This window comes from Prionailurus viverrinus, chromosome B2 (genome assembly GCF_022837055.1).
Source record: "Prionailurus viverrinus isolate Anna chromosome B2, UM_Priviv_1.0, whole genome shotgun sequence".
Classification (NCBI taxonomy): Eukaryota; Metazoa; Chordata; class Mammalia; order Carnivora; family Felidae; genus Prionailurus; species Prionailurus viverrinus.
This window is the reverse complement of record NC_062565.1, coordinates 97,825,520-97,844,622: the sequence shown is the minus strand read 5'-3', so window position 1 is coordinate 97,844,622 and position 19,103 is coordinate 97,825,520. Positions and strand designations below refer to the sequence as shown.

At 46.1% G+C, this 19,103-nt stretch overlaps 1 protein-coding gene across 1 annotated transcript; it reads right to left on the bottom strand.

Annotated features, from left to right (window-relative positions):
- Positions 1–918: 918 nt before the first annotated feature.
- NR2E1 (nuclear receptor subfamily 2 group E member 1) lies at positions 919–18,606 on the bottom strand. Its single transcript, XM_047860374.1, has 11 exons — positions 18,477–18,606; positions 18,294–18,380; positions 17,870–18,130; positions 16,551–16,696; positions 13,019–13,106; positions 11,189–11,424; positions 9,704–9,850; positions 7,473–7,569; positions 6,936–7,085; positions 6,577–6,682; positions 919–2,467 (listed from the first exon to the last, which is right to left on the bottom strand). Exons 1-11 carry the CDS (start codon positions 18,604–18,606, stop codon positions 2,305–2,307), a joined length of 1,611 nt encoding a protein of 536 aa, XP_047716330.1. The 3' UTR covers positions 919–2,304.
- Positions 18,607–19,103: the final 497 nt, after the last annotated feature.

Genomic DNA, 19,103 nt, shown 5'->3' with positions numbered 1-19,103 from the left:
CGTGTTTGTTTTAAATATTTGTGATATATTTATATACCCATAAACATAATCTGGTATTGTTCTGTAGGTTGTAAAACTTTACATAAACACTCAGCTGTATGTATCTTTTGTGATTCACTTTCCACCCACCCCCACACTGCATTTCACAACACGTACCCATGTGGAATACATTGGCTCTAGTCTATTCACTTTAACTGTATACACCCGTGGACATTTTCGTTGTCAAACATGAACAGTGTTGCAAGGAACATTCCTGCACACATCTTTGAGTACCTTGCTTTTCTTTAATGCAACTTCTCCTCTCTGTGGACTCAGCGGAGGAGTGCGTGCCTGACTGAACTTCCACACGTGCAATCCCTAAGGTCGACTTAGCCAAGATTTGCTAGTACCTCTCCTCCAGACTGTTGCTGGAGCTGCTGCCCAGAAGGAGCCCAAAGTGCCCATGGCCTTGGGCACCTGGGATTTCCACCCCTGGCCTCTGGTGGTGCGGCCAGTGCCCTGAGATTTGCTGGGAACATCTGAACGCACTTTCTACCGCTCCTTCCACATCTTACTCACCAATGTAGATCGTCACACTTTATCTTTTTGATCACTAAATGATTTCAAGCTCCTGGTCAGGACTGAAATGTTGGCAAGAGAGGGGAGCGAGTGAATGAAGACTCTGCTAATCGGCCTCTTTCTTCTTCACACAGCAATTTTCCTAACAGATGCAATTACATTTGAGAGCTTCAGAGAACAGAATCTTATGTTTTATTTCTTTATTCATCATTTTACAAATGGGATTCACTGTAAAAAGGAAATTGCCTTTGTGGTTCGGTTCTTCAGGCTGGAGTGCTCTGAGCTTCAGTTTTTACACCAGCTGCTGCTGCCACCTTTTCTCTGGTGGGTGAGAACCAGCCAGGGAGGGAGGCTAAGAAATCAGGTAGAGTTCCTTTAAATCCAATATATTTTTATTCTTTGTAAATACAATGAGTACAACCTTTTAACTTCACAAATCAGTTAATTCACTTTGTACAAGAAAAGTTTTACTCATCCTATGATAGTCCAAGTGCTGAATATTTTTCCTCAGTGCTAGTACCTAATAAATCAAAATGTGAAAAGTACAGCAGCTATTTTAAAATGTTTGTTTCTACATTTCCATAAGTATAGATTCATACCAAAGGAGCAGCTTATAGTGTAGGACGGTGTGTGTGTATGTGTGTGTGTGTGTGTGTGTGTGTGCGTGCATGCGCGCATTCAAGGCTTTACTAGAAACCGGTTTTCTGAAAGGCATTGAAGAGTCTCAGGCTGTTAGCAACGGATCGATCAAGAAAGCTTTTAGCCTCCATCTCCTTGGGGTTCCTTCTGGCATCATGTCTCTGTTCATTTACTCTCTGGTGCGACTGACTGAAACACGAGTTCGGACCCCCATTGCCTTTGGTCGCAGCACTTTGTTAACGGGACAGCAATCTGCCTCATCATCCATCTCCACTTTATTTGGTTTGGCTGTTTTAATTCATCCTCCCTCAATTTGCATTCTTTTAGTAAAGCTCTTCTATTTTTGAGATGTTATCCAACCTGAAGTCTTGGTGAGAGTCTCCTTTTCGTCCACCAATTCCTTTGACAAGGTTGCCTGGCCTATGGTATCAAAGAGAAGGGGGGGGGGGGGAGAGGGGAAGAAGGGGAAGGAGGGGAAGCAGAAGGAGAAAAACAAAAGAAAGAGAAACGAAAGAAAAAAGATAGAGAAAAGCAAGTCTCACGGCATAAGCTACCTTTCATTCACTAACTCGGTTCTGAAGGCCACTTCATGATGTATTACGATAGAAGAAAAACTTTTGATAAAACTTTTGATTTAAGACCTAACCATTATTTTTAAAATAATTTCTCCAACATAAAATAGTTCTGAAGGCTGCTGTCTGATGTTATATACAGAACTATATTTGGTTACCCAACATTATCTGCTAAAAAGGAAAAGAAAGTTCTACCCATGTTTCAGCTTTTGAGAGTTCAGCCTGATCTTCCAGGTAAGAAGCAGAATGGCATGGCCTGTGGCAACCTCCCTACTATTCAGCCCCCCTTCCCAGGGCGTGGCTCTGCTCAGGTGGTCCTGTGACAACCCCTTTCCTCCCCAGGCTGCCCTACCCTGGCCGAGGCAGCAGGTCAAAGCGACTGGAACTGTTTTGTGTCAACTGGCATTTTTTTTTTTCCTGAAGGCTACACATTCCCAGGTTTATGCTTCCTGAAGGGTTTGTTAGTTGAGGCTTATTCTCCGTGGGTAGAAGTTCATCAGATACTGTCCCATCCTGAAAAGTGGGGACTCAGAGCTTAGATGTCACTGGATTTGTACATATCTGAAAGCAGTCTTGTAATTGGCACGTTGCCGATGGTTTTTTTGAAAAACACTTCTTCTATCGTTGATGGACTAATAGAACGTAAAGCTGGCAAAAGCAACAGGAGTTTTCCAAAGCGACAGGGTTGAGTGGGATATCTGGAATAGGAGAAGCCATGACAGCAAGGTAAGAGCGACGACTCATGGGAATTCGCATCTCATACGTGAACGCACACCATCTTCAGCATAATTTCCTGATTGGGCCTCTTTAATACCACACTCTCCCTGCGACAGAGACCTACGCAGGTGCTACTGGCCCTGTTGTGTGGGTTGAATACTTGAGGCATGAAGAACATAAATGATGCTGCCAAAATTACTGTCTTTACATTAGCAAAGGGGTTGCATTTCATTTGGAGAACAGGTAAGTTTAAGAAATACAGTTACTGGGGTGCCCAGGTGGCTCAGTCGGTTAAGCCTCCGACTTTGGCTCAGGTCATGATCTCACTGTTCGTGAGTTTGAGCCCCGCGTCAGGCTCTGTGCTGACAGCTCGGAGCCTGGAGCCTGCTTCAGATTCTGTGTCTCCCTCTCCCCCTGCCCCTCCCCCACTCGGCTCTGTCTTTTTCTCAAAAATAAATAAACATTTAAAAAAAGTTTTGAAAGGGGCGCCTGGGTGGCGCAGTCGGTTAAGCGTCCGACTTCAACCAGGTCACGATCTCGCGGTCCGTGAGTTCGAGCCCCGCGTCGGGCTCTGGGCTGATGGCTCAGAGCCTGGAGCCTGTTTCCGATTCTGTGTCTGCCTCTCTCTCTGCCCCTCCCCCGTTCATGCTCTGTCTCTCTCTGTCCCAAAAATAAATAAACGTTGAAAAAAAAAAAAAAAAAAGTTTTGAAAGAAATATAGTGCTAAGTGTAGGTCAAATAATACACTAAAGGTTGCTAGTGTCGAAAATAACCATGGTGTTGATGATAAAAGTAGCGATAACATTCACATTTTCTGATTCTCAAGTCTCCCTCATCAGGCTAGTTCCCTCAAATAAAATGGTTTCCTTCTCGAAGCAATTCTCCAAATTATTATTCAGGCATTATACTTAGTCACTCTCAGGAATAATTCCATCCTTATTACACTGCAAATTAAAGACTAAGTTCTGTTGGGTGGCAGTGCCACCCAACTTTCATGTCAATGAAATTGGCATATAATTAAAGATGTAAGAAATTGCTTAACAATTTCCTCTCTTGATGTCCAACATGCGTCTGTGCTCAGATGTGCAAGTTCGATTTTCTGCTGCCTTTAGATGCCTGTAAGCCACTTCCTCACTGTGGCCCTGATATTTCTTCAGGCAATTGTTTGGAATCAGGCATCCACATACTTTACAGGGAGGTCTCCCTCCACTACAACAAATCACCTGGAGGACTGAGCTCCAGGGACACCTGTCTGTACCCAAGCTGGGTCTAACCCCTGGCCACAAGGTGCTAGAAACTGACAGATATCAAAATTCCTTTATAGGAGCTAGGTAGCTGAACACTGCATTTAACTGACCAATCACTCCAACCTGCAAATAGAATCGAGGGGAGAAATTGTCATGGCTGTCTGTTAGCTTTGGGTACCCAGGAGTCCCTCTCTTCCACCTGATTTGAGGCTGATCATTCTTTCTGAGCCTCTGAGGACCCCAATTGGCTCCTTCACTGCCCACCTTCATAATCACCCAGGGACAAGGACCACCAGACCACATTTAATAATGTGGTATGGAAATGGTGGAGCTTAGCTACATTTTTTAAAATACCCTCATCCCATCACTTATTCTCCTTGCTCAAAATATCTTCTATGTTTCCTGGAAAGTAATCCCCAAGACCCCCATGTCCCTCCCCCCTTGGTCATTTACTCTCTTCAACAGCTCCCAGGGTCAGGCCGAGCAGCAAGAACCCTGCATTGTGTACGCAGGGGCTGCCTAGACAAGCCTCTGCCATGTCTGCAGCACTCACCCAACATGCTGGAAGTTTCCTACAGTGAGGAACCACTGTGGGAAATAGTAACTTTCAGAAAGGATAGATTGGGGGGAATCCATAGACCATTAACTCTTGATTTCCTGCAAGTAGAAAATCCACTCACCTACTCACCCACTCCTTTCATTTCCTACTTAGGAAAGGACTGGATAGTCAACAAGAATTAATTGTCTGTTAGATGTCGAGTACTGTACTACCTAGAAACAATAACAATGTGTGTGTTTGTGTGTGTGTGTGTGTGTGTGTGTGAGAGAGAGACAGACAGACAGACAGACAGGCAGGCAGAGACATTGAGAGAGTCTGACTAATCAACATTAATTTTTAGAATATAGGGGCACTTGCGTGGCTCAGTCAGTTAAGTGTTTGACTCTTGATTTCGGCTCAGGTCATGATCTCATGGTTTGTGAGATCGAGCCCCACGTTGGGCTCTGTGCTGACAGCACAGAGCTGCTTGGGATTCTCTGTCTCTGTCTCTCTGTCTCTCTCTCTGTCTCTGTCTCTCTCTCTCTGTCCCTCCCCACTCTCAAAGTAAATAAACATTTAATGAACAAAATTCCATGTCAAAGCAGTTGTGTTCTTTCAATTAATAATTTCCTTGTTTTGAGACTGGGGTAGAAGTAATATACTTGTCATTTTCCTAAAATAGACTTCTGTTAATTTGTGGTTTAGCTCTCTCAGGTCACCCTAGGAGAAGCTTCTGGTGCACCAGGCCCTCTCAGGCTCCCCTTCCTCTTTGCTGGCACCTCCCATGGCACCTCTACCAGTCCCTCTACTGGCTGTCCCTGCAGCCCTTCTCCCCTGCTGAAGTCCTGCCATTCAAGGACCAGCTCACATGTCATCTCCTCCATCACCCAGCCTTTCCAGACTTTCCTTAGCAACTAGAATTCATCCCTCCCACTCCACACTTTGCTTTTTCTCTCTTCTCTGTCCTCAATTGATCACTTCTGCCTACTTCACGCAATGATAAGGGAAAGTGTCTTTTTCTTTCTAGTGTCCCACAATACTCACCAGGAGCCCCTCACATAGCAGAGTACTCAGCAAATGCTTGACTGAATCAGTAAGTGGATATCACATTCTTTTCAGTGTAATGTTCTTTATGCCTCAATGACTATAGATGTCAGAGGTCAGATATGACATACAAGTTTGTTTTTAGTGGGGTGGGGGGGGTAGTGCCCAAATTATGTACTGTTCCATTTTATAATTTTGAACAAATATTAAGTGCTTACTATACATTCTGAAATTTAACATGGATTTAAATGTTTAAAACCATGGCACTTTAATTTGAAAGACATATACACATGTACTATCACTCAGCACAGGTTCACTGATATTCCATGGACAAGGAACGGTTTTATTCATTAGTTTTCAAAACAGGATTTATAATAGAAATAAGCAGATCATAGCAGAAGTGGTATCACCCCCAGTGAATACAGGTGACTTGGTATTTCGCCGACCCCTTAGGTGAGAGAGACATTAACTGCCTCTACCCTCTCAATGTAGTTACTCCTAGCAGAGAGTCTATGGGTGATGTTGAGATGATCAAGACAGGTTTGCATGGGCTTCCTTTCAAGGTCAATCGAAGAATAAACAACAGTAGCAACTCTTTTCTAACCTTACATCTACCACAGTCCTAACTTAGGAAGCTAGCAGGATTCCACCAACTCTTTAAAAGCCTTTTTTTTTTTTCATCTTAAAATGGAATCAGAAAGTCTATAACTCTTGGTGGACTTGTCCATTGGTGCCAGAAGGAGTACTGCTGGAGCTCCAGTGGCTGAGAGGTCCTACAACTAGCCAAGAATATTCTCTGCCAGTGGGCCCTGCTTGGCCAGAAGTTGCTATGACTCAACAGAACTCAGTGGATACCAGTCATCAAAGCCAAACAGCAATCATGATGGGGCTAAAGATGGCCTCTCAAGGATGATGTGACCACTCTCTAATATATCAACTAATATCCCACTTTGGCCTTCATTTTTGACCTTTCCCATATCAGGGTCCATTCACACAAATGTGTTCAAATGTTTTGATGGATCAACTTGTTCAGCCAGGACCGCCATAAGGAGTCTGGCAATGCTTTCATTTGGATAATCTAATCTTATCTGCTCCTCTCACCCATCCTGTGCAATAGGTGAGGACACAGATTCTAGCTAAATTAACTGGCTGGCAACAGGATGATTAGTCACAGGGTCTGAACTGGCTTATTACTGCCTGCTCACACATTCACAATGGAATCAATTTTCTTAAGTGCACATTCAAGGCAAACAAGAGTCACCTGGTATGGATGTAGCTGTTGAGGGTTAGCTGAGCCTCATCTTGAAGGGCTGCGATGGCAGCAGCATTCCGGAAACTTCTCAGTTCAGAACCACTGTGTGTAGGAACTAGAAATGAAGACCAGGAAACTGTGATAAGCGACACAGGAAATGCAGACGGGAAAGCAGCTCTCTGGACATGGATGGCTAGCAGGAGAACAGTAGGGTCCCCACTGTCGAGAATGGGGCCAGCCTAAGAGTATCAGCTCCCTTAAAAACCATCACCTCTTTTTGCAATGATCAGTCTGGACTTTGAGGTGGCAGAATTAGGGAGGTGGCAAAACTGTGGAAGGAGAAGAGACAGGCGTTGGCATCTGCCTACCAGCTTTGAAAGTGACGATGCATTTTAGACAGGCAAATTCGGTAGCATCTAACCGGAGTTGTCTAAACCGAGCCACCACCTCTTGTAAAGCTTGTATTTCAGATATGATCTTGTTCAGCTTCTGGGAATCTGTGTTGTCACCATTCATGCCTAGAATAGAAATATGGAATAAATGCTCTAATATGAAGGCATTTTCATGATTTAATATTGATTTTTGACAGAATTCTGCATATCAATATCTATTCAATTGTCACTCTAAGATATCTGATTCCGTGTAAACTGGCTATATTGTATGAAAGTTAATATAAAATCTTCTCTTGGATGATAACAAACACAGTAATTTGCATTTAAATAACAATGCAAGCAGTCATGAATACAACAAAACAACATTATTTGCATTTAAATATAGATTTATAAATGACAGGTATACTCTATTGTTCAGCAGGAATTTGTTATTCTTTACATGTTGTTCTTTTTTCAGTAATGTATTTTTATGGTAATTTCTACAACAAAGTCATTAAATTGTGCAATTCTTACCAGATACAGCCAGTAGAGTGTTAGCATCAACCGGAATGGCCCATTGTGCTATTCCTAGAACAAACAGTTCTCTCCAAGCATCTTCCAAAAGCATCAGCTGTCATACAATAGATGTATAATATAATATAGTGTGTAATTTATAAATTTATAAACAATTTCAATATGTAAATTTCCATTATTTTAAAAAGTGTTTTAAATGCCTGTCTTGGTAATTTTTCCCCTGAATATTCTAGCTTTCTTTTCTTTTCCATATTTTCTTTTTTGAAAAGGTGCCTATAGATAAGCACATGCATCTGAGAGTCAGCCATTCCAATTCCCCAAACTTTGCTTCCTCTGGAAAGGGGTTTACCCTTCATTTCCTTGCATCCATTCATTCCTGACCACCTAGAAACTTCTCCAGAGACCCAGGCTCTATGAAATGCCACCAGCAGCTCAGCAGGTGATCCCTTTCATATAAAATACTGATATTATCAGGGTCAAGGATTACAGACTAAGCGTGCAGATCTGGGCCCCCATCTTCCTACAAGGTTGGGGGGCTGGGCAGGGAGCAAGGAGAAATCACTAATTCCCAAGAGGCATGCAGGGAAATCAGGGTGTAATTATGTTAATCGGGTTTTGCTGAGTTTACCTCATCTCACTGCCTGATTTTTCTGAGACTCATAAGTGGACAGCATCAAGGTGCTTGTCATTTTCATTCTAAGAAAATGTGCTACTGAATATTTAAAATGAAAATCTGGCTCCTTTTCCAAATTAATATACTGGATTCCACTCCATTGCAGTTTGCTTGTTGTTGAAGGGCTAAGTGAAGGGCTAAGTGGCAGACAGTAAGTAAATTTTGTTTGTATTAAAGAGTATACAGATACCTGTTTTGAGAAAAAATAGCCAGTGTGCACACATGCACGTGCACACACACGTGCACACACACACACACACACACACACAAACACACATACACACATACACACACACAGCAAATGGTTAGAGTCAGCCAGTAAACCTGGTCAAAGATAGAACCTAACCATTTTGAAAAAATCTGTTTTTGAAAAATCTCTCAAAAACCAGCCAATTCTGGATGATTTATGTGAAGGGATTTCCTTTTGAGAGCTAAGAGCTGAATTGTGAAGGCTTGTAACCAAAATCACAATAAGACCAAAGGTTTAATTTTGAAAATGCTTTATTTTTAGTTTTATTGCATTAAGTACAGAAAATAATACTTTAAAAATGCAAGGTAAACAATATCTAATTCTGACCATGTCTGAAAGTCCAGGCTATGGAAAAAAAGAACATCCCATGCTAAAAGATTAAATGTTTTGAGCACATTGCTAGGTCTGTCTGTAGGAAGGATGCTTCATATTAAAGGGCACTATCATGCTTTAATTAGGTATAAAATGAATTAAATAAATAAACCATTTGCTTTTAAAACTACTTATTAGCTTTTGGGAAGTTTGTCATTAATTTCCATGAATGTCTGGGTAACAGCCAATGGTTATTATGAACACTTCATTTTCTTTTTTCCCCTCAAGATTAGAAAAATTCCAGCAGAAGCTATTTCTGATATTCCTAACAACAAAATTTCTGGCTTTTGTTACAATGTAATTTTTAGCAGCACATACTCTTTCTCCCTCTGAATGTCATTTACAACTGCAGAATTATGCACAATGCCCATGTGTTTACAAAATCTCTAAAAGTACTTAAAGAATCAAGGGAGATCCTAGCCTAGAGTATGCAGTGTACCCTTTAACTGCACATGCTGATAAATTAGTGGTCAAGGCTGTATCACAATGGAAAATATAAAGCTCTGGGACATAAAATACTACTAAGACTAGCCCTGAAAATATTACAGGGGAATACTCTCATCATCTATTTCTCTCAGGTCCAATATTCTTAAGAAACATCGTTTTATTAGCAATTTTAAATATCATTAAGATTTCAAAAATTTGTGATTCAATTAAACAGAGAGAGAGGGAGAGAGATGTTCTTCTATATTTGTTTTTCATAGCCAAGATCTAACTTTCCTGAAATAACATAATTGCATCACTTAGTAAGGGTTCCATAGCTAGATATTTTGAACCCACAGTAGGAAGCTAGTAAAAATCGTTTTCCCACTGCTGCTAGGAAAGGATGGCTGGCCTTCGTGATTTATCCAGATAACCTCCAGTTTCATAAGGCTGATGACTGTTGTTTTTTACCCACCCTCCTTCCCCGAGAGCTCAGTACCCTCTTGGTCATACCTGGTCCTGCAAAGATAGCGTGGAGAAAGCTGGTACACTCTTAGCCCACTTGATGCTCATAAACAGAAGCCTGGCAGCTGATTCACACACTGACTCTGTGGCCACTTCATACAGATACATTGGGGTCCCATTCACTTCATGGGGGTACTAAGCAAGGAAGAAAGAGAAACACCAGGGAGTGAGGAAACCATAGCTTTGCAAGAAGAGCCAATCTTTTAATTTTCTAATTAGAACAGGGAAGGAGACAGGAATTTGGGTGTTCTGCTGAAACATGCAGTTGCCATTGGTAGATAAAAAACAAACATCTGTATCTATAGACTTTGAGAAATAATAACCGCGGGGAAAGGCCCATTTCCAGTCTTTGGGGGCCCATTCCTTCCAGAGGGGCATCTGGTTTTTCTGTCCCCTGTGGCAAGTTTTCCTCAGGCTGAGCAAAGTGCCGGGCCTGTCTCCCAATTTTGACAAGAGCTGCTTGCATTTGTGTAAATAAAAATAGATGTGAAAAAAGTATAAATTAATAGGCATCCCAAACACAAATATGCATATGAGTATTTTTAGAAAGGATTAGTATATTATGGAAATATTTCAATTAGACATCTTAATCATTCACAGAGCATTCCCATTCATAACTGACAACATATTCATAACACTACTTTCCCAAGCTTATTATACACATCAAGGGTAAGAAAGCAATATTAAATATTGTGCTTGTGTGTGTGCCCAGGTGTTTGGCTTCCTTGCAGAGTGGGGCTGCAGCTGGCCCTCCCCTTCTCGGCCTGGAGTGGGTGCTTTGGGTAGGTACCAGCTGGAAGCCTGGAAGGCAGTCCCTAGGTGGCAGCCTTTTGAAATGGTTCAGGCTGTGGCCCTGCTAAGTAGAGACTCAGTCGTGATATAAATGCATGCATCTCAGAAAAGAGGGAAGGGAGAGTGGAAACTGAAGCCAGATTCCTCAAACTGTCCTAACAGGGTGAGCTCCACACATTGTTGTTGCATTAGGGACCCACAGCTTTGCCCAAGGAAACAGAGCCCTGAGATCTGCAACTCAGGGACTCTTTTCTACCAGCTGTAGCCAACTCCTTTTTGCTAGAAACAGAAGTGCTCTTCTGGTCTCCAGAAATACCTAGGTTGTTCAGCCAGGGCTCCACACCAAAGGCTTTTTTTTTTTTTTTTTTTTTTTTTAACAGGTGCAGGTTCCTGGGCCCCACCTCAAATTTGCAGAAACAGACTCTATGGGGAATGGGCCAGGGAGTCCACGTTTGTAGCCATCTCAGAGAGTGACTTTACTGCCCACTAAAATTTGAGCACTCCTGGCTGAACAGGGAAAAGTAGGGAGGGGGCCTACAGCTCCCTGCAGAGCCTGACTCGGCACCGCACCGTGGCCAGGTCTGTCTTTTGCTTGACCCCTCCCCGCTCAGAAGAGATGGGCAGGCCCTTCTCCTCCCTCAGCTAGGCACCAGACTCCCCGAGTCCAGCAGGGACACGAACCTTGGGCGTGGGCTGAGCCAGACTCACGAGAGTCTGCCGCTCCGGGGTGGCGGACACGGCGGCCAGCTCCAAGCCATGCGGCTCCAGCTGCGTGACTGCGGTGAAGAAAGCTGGCGCGGGCAGCGCTGCGGAGGGGAAGTGCGCAGCCGCCCCGTTCTCTTCCTTGTGTCCACGGAAGTAGAGAGCCACCTGCTTGCGAATGGTGGACGTCCGAGGCCCCCGCTCGTGCTGCACCGCTGCAGAGACAGACAGATGGACGAATGCCCAGGGATCAAAGACCGGACAACACTTAGCCGCTGCCGCTCTCCCGGGCCAAATGCCCCATCTGGGCAGGCAAGGTCACTAGAGAGGTGAAGAGAGGGAGGGAGAGGGAATGTGTGCGCGGAGGACGCTCTGACAATGTCTTACACTGGAGGCATTAGAGAGCTGAGGCTGAGAAGAGGAGCCGGGCCCCAAGTGTCTGATAATGGCCACGCCTCAAGCAAGACTAGGTGTGCTCTCTGTGGGTTCAGGACTCTTTCCCACCCAGGGTGGTCGCAGGGAAACCAGAAACCTTCTGGGCAGGAGTAGTTAGATACCCTTGTATGCCACAAAAGGGAGAGGGAGCATTGCACCCAGCCAGGCACAGCGTCCCTGCACACTTTTCCTGCTCCCCCACCTCCACCCCCGCCGAAATGGCTTTTGGCCTCCTAGGGCGTCAGGAGAAAAAGACCCGAGCCCGGGGCACACTGTGGGATGGAAAGAGGGAGCGCCCGTCTTGGAGTGTGCTGGAGGAAGGCAAGGGAGATGTGACAATTACCGCCAACAGTTTAAACAAACAAATTAATTCAAGGCAATCTTCCGTTCGCAGAGCTTGACAACTTGTCAATACACAAGTTCAACAGGTTGGATGCTCCCTCCTGCTTCCTGCGCCGCGGAGGAAGGATCACTCCCCAGTGGGCGCTGTGCCTCCTGGTGCTGCCACCCAGCCCGGCCCGTCGCCAAGGCAAAGTCCTCTCAGCATTCTGTCCTGAGACCCCATTCCTCCCTTTCGGCCCGCCCCCCCCCCCCCCCCCCCGCAACCCAGGCCAGGCCTGGGGCGCCCTCGCCAGGACACCACCGGGCACGCACTTGGACTAAGCTCTGCGCAAGAAGCATCTTACTGCCTAGTTATTGCTGCCCGCGTTTAAGAGCCTTCTGGGAGTTGGGTGTCAGAGGCACCCCCAGGCATCACCCTGCCTCTCCAGCCTCTCTTTGTAAAACCGAGAAAAGGCCCAGAAAAAGCCCAGATCACCACAATGGCCATCCTGATTTTGGAATCTTGAATTAGCAAACAAGGGCTTGAAATTCCGAGTGCTTGTGTCTCTGCCCTCCCTCCTCCGACACAGTTCCCCAGTCCCCACGATCTCCACCCTCGAAGGCTATCCAGACTGCGAGATTCTGTGGGAGACTAACAGGCTTAGAAGTGGCCACACAAGAGCTGCAAAGAGAGGCTAGAAGAGGTATTAGGATGTGAAGCAGGAAATACTGCGCATGTGTGCCCAGCAGACTGGGGCTCCCGGCATCGCGGTCTCCGTGGGGGTGGTTATGGGGCACAAGTTTCCAATGTGGCCATGGGCCATACTTGGAGAGTTCCATAGGATAGGGACTGGGGGGAGAGTTCCATAGGGGGTGGGGGGCTCATGCAGAGAGACGGAAGGATATGACTGAAAGTCCGAGGCCAATTCCCAGCATCTGGAAAGATGTGCTGGGGAGATGATTTACATTCATTGGAGTGCCATGTATTTTCTGTACATATAATTTGCTTACTAGTCAACCAACATTAGAGCGATAAAAAGCGGTACTGATTACCATCTTTGTTCATGTTGACTTCCAAACACTTCTTCAGCCGACACGCCCTGCACTGGTTTCTGTGCGTCTTGTCCACCGGGCAGCCTCCCTGGAACAGAGCGCAGGAGGTCAGCGGCCCCAGGGCCTTTAGACTGGAGACGCGAAGCCGGCGCCAGGTGGAGGGAAACGTGGAGGCGGGAACGGACCCCGCCACGGACCTAGGAGCTGCAAGCCTGGGTCCGCCAGACTCAAAGGTCTTGGGCATGAGCAGGGCCAGGCATTGAGAGGGCTGGGATTCCAGGGGTTACTTCAAAAGGAACAGCCCCTGCCCCTACGAAAGTGGACAAGGAGGAAAAGTCCTTCTCCAAGCAGGTGAAGGGTCCCAGCGCCTGGTTGCCCGACTGCTGTTCTGGAAGGAGCTCTAGAGGGGAACTTCTTCCAGACGCGGAGGTGGTGCAGCAGGCGCGACACTTTTCAGTACCGAAGACAGCGACCTGGCCCAGAGGAGGAGGCGTCAGAGCTGGGCTGGGAGCAGGCATGCTGGTCGGGATCGCCGCTATGTCCAGAGTCTACCTCTTTCTGTCACTTTCTGTCAGATAACTCTCTCCCATTTATTCTTCACTATGCTGTTTCCTTATTCTTGCCTTTGTACCTGAAGCCATTCTTATAACCAGCATGTGAAACTTGTCTTAAAGACTTGCCTCAGCACAGATTCATGGAAACAAAGTCATTCCTGGAAAGTGAGGCAGAAGCCAGAGTGATTAGGAGGGCAAGACCTACAGAGGTGAGGATCGGAAAGGAAGAGTCCAAGGCCTAGGCAAAATCTACAGATGCCCACTATGTAAATATGACCAGAAAGATAATGTGATGGACTGACAAAACGATGATATGGACTGAGAAAATTGGCATTATAACTGGGGGGAAAAAAGAGCTAATTACTGACTTACAAATATTTATTGGAGATGCACGAGAAAATAAATGTTTTAACTAACGACACTTTCTGGGAAACTATTGGCTATTAGAAGAGGAAATTTACAGGGGCGCCTGGGTGGCTCAGTCAGTTAAGCGTCCAACTTCAGCTCAGGTCATGATCTCACGGTTTGTGAGTTCGAATGCCATCGGGCTCTGTGCTGACAGCTTGGAGCCTGAAGCCTGCTTCGGATTCTGTGTCTCCCTCTTTCCGTTCCTCCCCCGCTTGCACTCTCTCTCTCTCTCTCTCAAAACTAAATAAAGATTAAAAAAAATTTTTTTAAAGAAGAGGAAATTTACAGAGAAAGTTTCTAATGGAACTTCAGTGTTCATTCAGTGTTAGGTGTTATTACTGAGGGAACTTATACATAAATACATATAGTCCCAGCTACATATGCATTTTATACACCAAAAATACAGAATAAGTTTGGTGCTCTCCTGTGTTTATACGACTTGCTACTGTTACATGTACAGTGGGAAGAAAGAGAATATAATAAATGCATTTTATTTTGCTTCATAACCTAAAAAACTCATATACTCTGAATTTGGAGTATGCACACTTTCTGAAATAACCCTTAGGAAAAAATAACACACTTGAATATACTTTTTTATGAGATCCCACCCTTCTGATTTAAAATATGTTGAGGTAATATTTACAACAAAGGTGGGGCAGAGGTTCATAATAATTTCCATATGTTTTAATTACTGTTAACAATAAATTAGAATATTATTTATCTAATCTTAGAATAAAAGAGATAAAGGAAATAATCTTTGCTTTCTAAGTGAATTCTTTAGGGCATCTTTGAGGGCCAGTGTAATAGCTCAATGTAAAGAGGTTTAGAGAACTTGTTATTAAATGCAGTCATATATCTATCCTCAAATGTCATCTTCCTAGTATTCTGATAAACAAGCTAATGCAAAATCGAAGGCTTCATTTGTTCTTAAGAGTGTCTTGAAATCAGATCATATGTATATAAATATCTGAAGCTTGAGAGAAAGATGAGTGCTTGAGCTCAGCCCATTTATTCTCTCTGTAAGGAGAGGACACCAAGCCTGATGAGTCTATTATCAGTCCTTTACAAGGACTTGGACTGACATCAATATGTTTGAATTGATAGCCAACCCCTTTGAAAATATCAAGCATAACATCTGAGATTTTGATTCCCCAATTCTGTGCATTGCATAAAATTAAAAGGTAATTTAAGTAGAAGCCTGCTCAAATCTGAGGACCCACAGTAATCTCATATTCCTGCGGGGCTACAGGGATACAGCCCTGCATGTGTATAATGTGATGTGTCCATATGGTGAGCTAGAAACTGATACAGAGCTGTGTACCCAATTAAACAGGTAATAGGGCTGGAGTTCAAAATAACTTATCCAAATGTAAATATCATCATGTTTTTGTTGATAATCCAAATCTATTGGAAATTAATATGAGCAGACATAGCTTTAGAAATAGAATAATTCACTAGCAGCAGACAATATTTGTGTATGTATACACATATATAAATATTAATTAGTGAAGATGTTTTACCATTTTGGTTACCAAAGGATGACTTCTGACTAATACTTTCTCCAGGATCTTCTTGGGAGTCAAAGTGGTGGCTCTGTGCTGAGGGTCTGTGTGCCTGGCTGAGGAGAAGGCAAAGTGTGGGGCCAAAAGGCTGATCTCCTTGAAATGAGCCTATTGCTGAGCTGGGAACTGAGTCAGGGGGTCCTACTTGCTCTTTCTGGAAGCTTTGGCTCACTCTCAGCCCATGCTCTAACCCCCTTGTCTCTCTGAGACAGTTCTGCTTGCTCAAGACCAAAACACAACCAACCAGGCACATCTTCTAAGCAGAGAAAGAGAAGACATGGGAGTCTTGGAGAGGATCCAATTTACCTCTTCCTTGAGAGTCTTCTTTTCCTGTGCACTCTGTCTTTCCTGTGACTCCACCTAGCTAAAGTCACATGGGTGCTGAAGCCCCACTGACCACTACCAGAGCAGTCCTGCTACTCTGAAGTTGAAAGGACACAGCCCTTCACAGGGCAAGCCCTCCATGTTCCAAATGATCATGCTCACTTTGGGTGGCAACCTTGACTGAGATGCCTTGTGCCTTTTCCTTCTACCATGGCAGGCAGTGGTCAGGTCACTGAGCTTGGGTGCTGCTAGGAATGTGGGTGGGGTGCAGGCAACAGAACATAGCCTTTCTCCAGATTGCACTTGTGGTTTAGATTCTGAAGTTCCTTAGGTCCCCTTCTCTGGCTTCAAAGCCACTGGGTGTGGGCCATACCCTGTGTCAAAGTGTGTCAAAGGATTGCAAAAAGTGGGACGTGTGTGTGTGTGTGTGTGTGTGTGTGTGTGTGTAGGGAGGAGCCGGGATTTCAGATTTTCCCCTGCAAACTCTGTATCTTCCCTTAGCTTTTCCCGCCTTTCCCACGCGGAAGGGCCTCTGAGCGATGAGGCGGGAAGGAGGGAGAGGAAGGGAGAGGTCAGAGCTTGGTCTCTCCCCAGCAGCCTGGAAACTCGGAGGAGGCCTTGGCACAAACAAAGAAAGGGGAGGCAGCAGACGGAAGCCGGGCGGTGCAGCCCTGGCCGAGGTACCTGGTTTCCAGACTTGCAGACATACGTCCTATTCCTTCGGATACTCCGTTTGAAAAACCCCGAGCAGCCGTCGCAGGCGTAGACCCCGTAGTGTTTCCCCGAGCTGCGGTCGCCGCACACTTTACAGGGGATATCTAAAATACGGCCTGAAATCGCAGGAAAGACAGGGAAGGGGGGAAGGGGCGAGAGGGAGAGGAGGGCGGAGAAGAGGGAGGAAAGGGGAGCGGGAGAGAGAGATGCTAAGCAATCTGACCTCTGAAGGGATTAGCACCGAAGCTGCGGTAAAAGCAAATAATGAAGTGATTTTATAGCCAAACTTTTTTTCCTTGAGCAAGTGTCAGTTTCCTACAATGAGCATTATTCATGCACCGCTACATGTATTTGGGTCTCTTCTAATCGCTGAGACCCATTTTGGAATAAAAGATTACAGCAGGCCGGGGCGGCAGCACGGCCGCCGCTGCCTTTCTGCTCCGCGGAAAGTTTGGCCGCGTCCCTCCCCCGCTCTCGCATTAAACAGAGAAAGTTGTTAGCGCGCGAGGAGACAAACTTGAAATGTAAAAGGGGAAAGAAGAAAAACAAACACGGCTGGAACCGGGGATGGCAGCTGGAAGGCAATCGAGTTTTCTCTGAGCTGCCGGGCGGTTGTTATTATTAGGATTATTATTGTAATGCTAATACTAGGATTATTAATGATAATAAGGGTAGTGGTAATTGCCCAACTTTCGCTTTACCTATTTTAAAAAATGCTTAGTGGATCGCTTTTGAGAAATTATTTCTTTTAGCAAAAGAACATTTTCCCCCCAGAGTAACTAGGACCGGGCTGGGCAAACGAGAGAGAGTGACGCGTGTGCTATCCCTTAGCAGGTTAGCGCGGGACAGCCACCCCCTTCTCCCTCCACTCCCCAAGTTCTTCTTCCTCAAAGACCTGTCTCCTCACACTAGATCTCGGTTGGGTCCCTTCCTGCCTGTTTTCCACCACTGTGGGAGGCTGATATTTTAAAGGATGTAGCTGGTTTCTCTAGACTGTCCTCCACCCTTATTGGCCTCGACAGTCGCCTGGTTTAAGAGAACTTTCCCTGGAATCTCCTCAAGCCTGGGGTGGCCATGGACCTTGGAGGAATGTTAGGGAGAGGGTTGTATCCCAAAATTCAGAAGAGAAGGAACTATTTTCTCTAAGGTTCAAGAGTCCAACAAGCCTGAAGAGATTTATAGGGACTTAGAATCTTTCCTCCCACAAAGTATTAAAGTGTTAACATTTTGGTAGTAACAACAATGATAGTAATAATTAACTTCTTTACATTAAATTTTCAAGTCGCTACTCGACCAAAGGCCTCCGGTCTGGGGCCGAGGTGCCTCCGCCTCGATGAAACTCGACAGTTGCTCCCCGGGGCGCTCAGGTTCGGGAACGCTATCAGGCTGGGGTGCAGAGAAGCGAGTCAGAACAACGCCGCCAGGGGAATAGAGAAGGCGTGGGCCCCACGTCGGGAAGGGTCGCTGAGGTCTCAGAAGTGGAAACTTGCTCGTGGATTTTGAGGCGTCCTGGTAGGCGCGAACCCCTGACCAAGGCCTAGGAGGAGCTGCTGGGGGCCGGGAAGGAGGGACTTAGGGAAAGCGCCGGCGGCCAGGGTGGGGGTGGGGGTTCGGGAACGACCAAGCTCGGCCTGGGTAATTACAACCCCGCCATAGCACCTGCCTATACAGCCACCAGTGACCCGTCAAAAAGAGTAGCATGGGAATTCAGACGGCGACAAAGGCCGGTGGGGGAGGCGCGCGGCGAGGCGACCACCGCCTCGACGCCCCCTTTCCAGTACGGTGGGAGGAGAGGTTGTGCTGGGGGGAGGAAGGGGCTGGAGAGCGCCAGGCGAGGCCACAGCGGGTCTTGTCCCTCACCCCCTTGGGCCTGTCAGTGCGCCCAAAGGAACTCACAGCCGCCCAGCAACCGGGGACGCGAGCTCTGCAGCGTCGCACTCACGCTAGAAACAGTAAACTTGGTTTCCATATTTTGCAACCATCGTTCCCAGCATGACACACGCCCTCTGGCTGAGCGGGGGTCCATGTTTGGGGTTCAGCAATCTTGTCTCCCCAGCTGTCTTCTTCCCGGTAGCAGTTTTGATGATGCCAAGATGAGCGCGCAGGAGGAGCAGTGGTGGGCTTTCTTTTCCCCCCCGCTTCCCATCCAGACAGAGGACAGGGACGCACATCTCTCGAGAAACCCATGGGACGCAGGGAGGACCAGTGCAGGGTGGGTGACTCTCCTCCAGCTGGGGCGGGGTGCGGGGCTCCTCGACAGTCGCCCCTCGGGGCCTCCACAGCTGCGGGTCGGCCCTGCCACGGAGCAGACCTCCGAGTCACGGCTCCTGGGGCAGATTAGAGGCAGGCGTACTCGCCCGGGGCGGGGCACAGGAGGGAGGGACGCGAAAATTCCGGGGCATAGCGGGTCTGCGCCTCAGACTCCGCCACCCAGCCACGTAAAGGTGACTTGGGGTCACGAGACAAGCTGGTTGACCCCGTTGCAAAGCTCCTCTCATTTAGCAAACCGAGCGAGCTCCGACG